At 40.2% G+C, this 7,500-nt stretch overlaps 1 protein-coding gene across 1 annotated transcript in view; it reads left to right on the top strand.

The window, feature by feature from the left end:
- Nucleotides 1-7,500, top strand: part of LOC119597411 — a 10,494-nt gene that overhangs the window by 2,938 nt on the left and 56 nt on the right. Inside the window, exon 2 of the mRNA XM_037946987.1 lies at nucleotides 3,721-7,500. This exon is cut by the window's right edge and continues 56 nt beyond it. Within this exon, the coding sequence (XP_037802915.1) occupies nucleotides 3,721-5,567 (1,847 nt within the window). The 3' untranslated portion in view covers nucleotides 5,568-7,500. The remainder of the gene's footprint in view (nucleotides 1-3,720) is intronic.

Here is a 7,500-nt window from a genome sequence, read left to right as displayed (position 1 = left end):
GCGGGATGAGGGAGGGGGTGGATGGAGAGAACAGCGAGATGAGGGAGGGGGTAGGGGACCAGAAGGAATGAGAGGGGGAAGGAGGGAGATAAGCGAGACCAAAGAGAGGGGGGGAGGAAGTAGATGGAGCCAGAGGAAAGGGGGATAATTCAGTAGAAGATGAGGAAAAGAAGAAGGAAAATAAGAGAAGAAAATAAAGAAATGGAAGACAAGGGAAAGAAAAAGAGACGAGAGAGACGAAAGGCAATCGTTCCATTCCCCTCGAGAGCCGCTGTTCCGCAGAGACACGCACCAAGTCTCAGCCTAACTTGATCTCGTGCTGCACTGGAGGAGGCGGCGCAGGCGAGGACGGCGGAGCGGATGACGTCATTTGTCGCGGCCATGTGGCGGGGGCGGTCGTTGGGGTGGAGGGGGGGGGTCGTCTGGTCTGTATTACTTTGTGGTATTTGTTTCTTTTACGATAGTCTAGTTTAGTTACATGTGTTATGTACACACACATATAAGCACACTGAGAGAGAGGAGAGAGAGAGAGGAGAGAGAGAGAGAGAGAGAGAGAGAGAGAGAGAGAGAGAGAGAGAGAGAGAGAGAGAGAGAGAGAGAGAGAGAGAGAAAGAGATGTGGTTGTGTGTGTGCATGTATATGTATGTATATATATATATATATATATATATATATATATATATATATATATATATATATATTCATAGATACACACACACACGCACATACACACCACACACACACAACACACACACACACACACACACACACACACACACACACACACACACACACACACACACATACACATATATATACATATATATATATATATATATATATATATATATATATATATATATATATATATATATATATATGTATATATATATGTATGTGTGTTGTGTGTGTGTGTGGGTGTGTGTGTGGGTGTGTGTGTGGTGTGTATGTGCCTGTGTGTGTGTATCTATGAATATATATATATATATATATATATATATATATATATATATATATATATATATATATATATATATGTATGTATATGTATATATATACATATATATATATATATATATATATATATATATATATATAAACACACATACATACACATACACACACACACACACACACACACACATATACATATATATATATATATATATATATATATATATATAGATAGATAGATAGATAGATAGATAGATAGATATAGATATATTTATTTATTTATTTATTTATTTATATATATATATATATACACATGCAAACAAATCTCCTGTTTAGATAGTTTCTCATCTCTTATATATGTATACATGGATGAATATATATCTATATATAATATACATACATATGTATATATATATATATATATATATATATATATATATATATATACACACATGCATACATACACACACATCTGCTTAGGTAATTTATCACCTCTCACTCTCCTTTTTTGAGGTCAAGTCACATATCTTGAAATTTGTATCGCTTTTTCTCTCTGTTTCCTAACGCAAATCCCTCGTCTCCTCTCTCACTCCCTCGTCCCTCCTTTGATACCAAACCTTGTGAACATTACCTTAAGTAACTCTTTTAAAGTCATTCCTCTTAACACTCTCGACGCATCTCACTTGAAATAACTACCCACTTGACCTTCAAACTTCTTTCTTTCTCCTTTTCTTTTCCTTTTATTTTTCACACGTTGTTAATGGCGTGACCTTTTTCTCTTGAATATTATTGGCTCAGGAGGATGACGTGTTTGTAATTAGTTTAAATACTTTTTGGGGGGGTGGGGGTGGGGGTATATAGTCTTGATCTTTATTAGTATTTCTACTTTTCTTTCTTTTGCGTTTTTCTTGGGTGTGTTTTTTCCATGTTCTTTTCTCTCTTTCTTTCTTTACCTATTTATCTATCTATCTATCTATCTATATATGTATATTTTTTTCTGATTATCTATTTTCTATTTTCTTTTCTTTAATAATTTCTTTGGTGTTGTTGTTTTTCATTATAGATACATATTACACACACCTATGTATATAGGTGTGTGTGTGTGTATGAAATATATATATATATATATATATATATATATATATATATATATATATAATATATAAATATATATATATATATATATATACTATATATATATTATATTATATATAAATATATGTATATGCCGTGAATATATATATGTATATTATATATATATATATATATATATATATATAAATATATATATATATATATATATATATATATAATATATATATTTATGTAAACATATACATGTGTGTGTGTTGATAAAAGATAGCTAGGTATAAAGTCAATCATTCTTAGATACTGAAAAAAATATGGAAGAAAATGTCATAATGTGTTTTCTCATTGATATTTTCTTCCACATTTTTTCAGGCCAAATCGTCTCTCAGTTCATACCGGCCTTGCTCATCATGAAATAGATAGATAGATAAATAGATATATATAGAGAGAGAGAGAATAAAGAAAAGAAACAAACGGGGGGGGGGGGGCAGAAACAAGTAAACTAACAGACAAACAGCGAAACATACACACACACACACACACACACACACATATATATATATATATATATATATATATATATATATATATATATATATATATATATATATAAGGAAACCAACAAACTTTCTATCTGTCTTCGTTTGGCAAGATAACTGCGTTTGAACCATCAGTGCGAACTCCCCTCCCTCCCTCCCTCTTCCAGTCCCCCTCCTTCCCTCCCTCTTCCAGCCCCCTTCCCTCCCTCTTTCTCTCCCTCTCCCACTCCCCATCCCTCCCTCCACGCCCCTCTTTCCAGAGTCCCTCCCTTCTCCCCTTCCAAAATTCCCCTTCACTTCCCTCCCCTCCTTCCGGTGCCTCTATCCCTCCCCTCTTTCCTTCCATATATCTCCCCCTCCCTTCCTTTTTCCTCCATCTATAACCCGCTCCTCTCCCTTCCTTCCCACTCCTCTATATCCAGAGTCCCATCTCCGTCCAATCCCCTCTCCTCCCTCTATAGCCCCTCCCTTCTTTCAGTACCTTCCACCCTCTCCCCTCCCGTTGCGAGCTTAGAAGACACATTCGAACGTTATTTTAGAAACGTTAACTCATATCACGGTCCCGTTACGTTAACTTGCTGTTATTATTATTAGGATGATTAACACAGTCATTATCATCCTTTTCGCTACTGTAATTATTGTTATCATTATCGTTACTGTTATTATTGTTATTTCTGTTATTATCATTAGTTTGATGTTATAATTTTAATCATCATTATCATTACCATTATTATCGTCTGTATTATTATTGCCATTACTATTATCATGATTATCACTATCATTGTTTATATTATTATCATAATGATTATGATTCTCATTACTATTATCACCGTCATCACCATCATCGTCATTATTACCATTATCATCATTAAAACTATTGTATTATCATAATACTATTTTATAACTACTGTTATTATCATTATCTAATACTGCTATAGCATTCTTATAATGATTTTTTTTGTTATTATCATCAGTACCATAATGGATACTAACATAGCCATCCTTATCATAGTTATGATTAAAATTACACTCATTATAATCACTATCTTTGTCGCTATGTCTTCCATTATAGTTGTACTATCTTTTCTATCCACGGTGCATCTGTCTCGGTTCCCCTAACGTATCTTCCGCTTTGCAGACGCGCCATCGACCGGAGGCATCTTGTCCAGAGTTTTCCCAGAGGGTTTCAAGCGGTCTTCCGTGGACGAGGTCAGCAACTCAGCAGCCGGCAGCATCGACTATCCTGACCCCCCAGCCAAGACGGTGGTCAAGAGGTCCACCGAGATCCCCGACGGCTACATGGCGGCTATGGGTTACAACCCCATGAACGCTTGGGCGAAGAGGAACGGCTACGACCCCGGCTACGAAGCTTACATGCAGAGTCTCGCGTACGACCCCACGATGGCCTTCGGCAAGAGACAGCTCAAGAGGAACGATGGCTTCCAGTCGTACATGCAGACCCTTAACTATGACCCTACAGGTGCCTGGGGGAAGAGGAGTGACTACGACGCCTACCTTCAGAGCACGGGGTACGACCCCATGGCGGTCTATGCCAAGAAGACAGTCAAGCGGAGCAGCGACTACCCTTCCGTGTACCAGGAGATTCCCAGCGGGCCCAGAAAAGACGAGGAATTCGGGGAGATCTATTACCCCCAACACTTCTTTAACGGCGAAATCAAGAAGCAGGATCCTTACATGGACATGTACCTGCCCAACCAATACATGCACAGCTTCAAGAGGTCCATCACGCCTTACCTGCTCTCCGTGGCGTCGAACGACTGGAAGAGAGCGCCAAACGAGATGGGGGCGCAGGGCTTCCATGAGGGAATCTTCACGCACAACTTTGGCGACTTCTCACCCGTCAAGAAACGCGGTAAGAGAGAAGTCGGCCCCTCCGCAGCGGCAGAAAAGGACTCAGCTTTGGTATCTAGCGACGGAAACTACGATGACTATGCCATGGCAAAGCGGCGGTTGGGCATGGGGGCAAGCGGATTCCATGGCGACACTTTCAGTCAAGGCTTCGGCGATTTCTCTACCATGAAGAAGCGTCGTCTCGGCATGGGAGCCAGCGGATTCCATGGGGATACATTCAGCCAAGGCTTTGGAGATTTCTCAACCATGAAGAAGCGACGGCTTGGCATGGGAGCCAGCGGCTTCCACGGAGACACCTTTAACGAAGGGTTCGGCGACTTCTCGACCATGAAGAAGCGGCGCCTGGGTATGGACGCCAGCGGTTTCTACGGAGACACTTTCAGCCAAGGCTTTGGGGACTTCTCCACCATGAAGAAGCGGCGGCTCGGCATGGGAGCCAGCGGGTTTCACGGAGACACCTTCAGCCAGGGCTTCGGAGACTTCTCCACCATGAAGAAGAGGAGGCCGGAGATGGACTCCAGCGGTTTCTACGGCGACACCTTCAGTAACGGCTTCGGAAGTTTCTACACCATGAAGCGGCGACCGGAAATGGATTCCAGTGGATTCTATGGTGACACTTTTTCCAACGGCTTCGGAGATTTTGCTACCATGAAAAAGAAAGACGAAGACGACGACTCACAGACCACAGAGTCTAATGAACAGGACAAGAAGTCAACGAGAAGAAAGCGACAAGCCGGAGACATCCTTTACGCTGAACGGCAGAATCACGAGACCGACGCCAGCAACCAGGGCTTGGCGATGGACTCTGGTCTTCACGAGCTGAGGATCCCAGAGCAGCAGGACGGACGACCGAAGAGGAACCTCGAGGGGAGCGACATCATGGAAGTCGAGATGAAACCTCCCGTAGAAACCGACATCAAGCTTCGCAGTCGCAGAAGCACCGACAGCGGCGACCTCCTCATCGCCGACTACCCCGTGACGTACGTGAGCGACGAGGAGGGCACGGCAACAGGACGCTCCCGAACGCTGGCCAAGCGGGCTGCCGAGACGGAAGCGGCCGACCCCTTCGCCGACGCTCTGGGCGGCTTCGAGACCATGAAGAGACGGCGATGAGCTGCTGCCCCGCGTCGACGTCCGGCCACTGCTCGCCCAGGACCTTCCGCCCCTCCGCGTGGCCGCCTCCGTCGCTGACTGGCCTACGATCGGAATTTCCTTTCATCTACGATATGTCTGTTCAAAAAGAATAAAAAGTTAGGCATTATTAATCCACGGTGAAACGTTCTTTCCCTACTCTTTTGTCTCTGTTTAAATACTATTTTTTACATGATAGCCAAAGATTATTGAAAGAAACCTCATCTGCTATTGCTAACAAAATTGTATAGATAAATACAAGCATACATACATTCATATACATCTGTATGCATGTCTGTATGTGCAACTTATCTCTGCTTTTCTTTCATTTGCCCGAGAGAAAGTACAGAGCATCTTCGAGTTATATACTATCTAAATCCATGTATAAGTTATTTGGCACACTTACACATAAACACACAAGATATATATATATATATATATATATATATATATATATATATATATATATATACATATATATATATATATATATATATATATATATATATATATATATATATATATATGTATAAGCATATACAAGCATATATACCAATGGTGTGCGGCCGTAGTTACCAACTCTGTTAAATGAAGTTCTTTTACTATTTCTCTTGGTGTAATAAATTCTATGATACTGAAGGTAGTTTTTAGTGATCCAGAAGCTTGCAGCTCCTGATAAGAAATTAAAGAACTACAGTATATCCAGTACCCACACGGAAACACAGGCACTTTTTTCACTTTTTTTTTACCCTATTATTCATTCATTCTTTCCCAACCCTCCACCACTCTCCTCCCCCTACCCCCTCCCTACTGAGGCTGGGACCCGCTTCCCCAATCGACTCATTGACACAACTCGATAATCAAATCGTTGTTATTTATTCGTTTGTTTTAAAGACTGGTGGTTTGATAAAGGCGTTCACCCTCCTTCTCTAAGAACAATTAAAACTTTACCTGAAGCTTCCTTGGCACAGGAACTCTCTGCCAATACTAAACATGAACTTCCGTTTTCTATGGTAGACTCCCGATTCCCGTTTTCTTTCTTCCTGGAGGAGAATGGGGTTGAACGAGAACAGGCATATTATGCAGACTTGCATTTCACTGATCCCTTTTCAAAGCCTTCCACGAATCTATGCTGCAAAAGAACACCTGACGAACATTAGAATCGGTTCCGTTATAACTACAACATACTTCTCTCTCTTGTACATCACGATGTTACGTGCCATGATCAAGTGTGCCATAAACACACTGTGTTCTGATCCCTTGTCATATACTAACCCCCACACACATACAAAGAAGTCCAATGTGCAAAATCTTATGGGAACAAAAGGGAGATTGATCTAAGACGTGAATTCCTGCACTTGTAGTCTATATGATGACTGTTCTCATATGTACTCTTTATGATGTGTCTGGATTAGGTGTACCTCAAAACAAGTTTATGGTGATATAGATTCTATCAAAGAAATATATGAATATATATGAATGTTCTTGCTTTTTTTCTGACTGGTGTGTATTTTATGCAGATGAGGATTTTACTGTTAATGGTTGATTTCCAATCGAGATGATATATGTTTGCATAATTCTGTATAAACTATGATATAAAAAAAAATCTGATGTTCCTATCGTAGCCAAAACTTCTGTAAGAGTTTTAGATTCGCTGCAAATTAAGGCGTGGGTGAAAATGTTGCAACTGAATTATATATGATTTGTATCAAAACTTATATCGAATAAACTAATTACATTAAATATCGCATTATTTAGCTAACAAAAGTGGCCGAATCGAGAAGTCCTTGACAATTTTTTTGCGGCCGATGGTCGTTGCAAGCTCTTGTCAAGGCATACAAGCGCTTGGAATCAGTTTTCTTCCTATTACTGTTATGGCAGAAAATGTAACTTATTCGACGCATGGATAATTAAA

Source organism: Penaeus monodon, chromosome 3, assembly GCF_015228065.2.
Source record: "Penaeus monodon isolate SGIC_2016 chromosome 3, NSTDA_Pmon_1, whole genome shotgun sequence".
NCBI classification, from domain to species: domain Eukaryota; kingdom Metazoa; phylum Arthropoda; class Malacostraca; order Decapoda; family Penaeidae; genus Penaeus; species Penaeus monodon.
The sequence above is the reverse complement of the archived record's forward strand: the minus strand, read 5'-3'. Positions and strand labels throughout refer to the sequence as shown.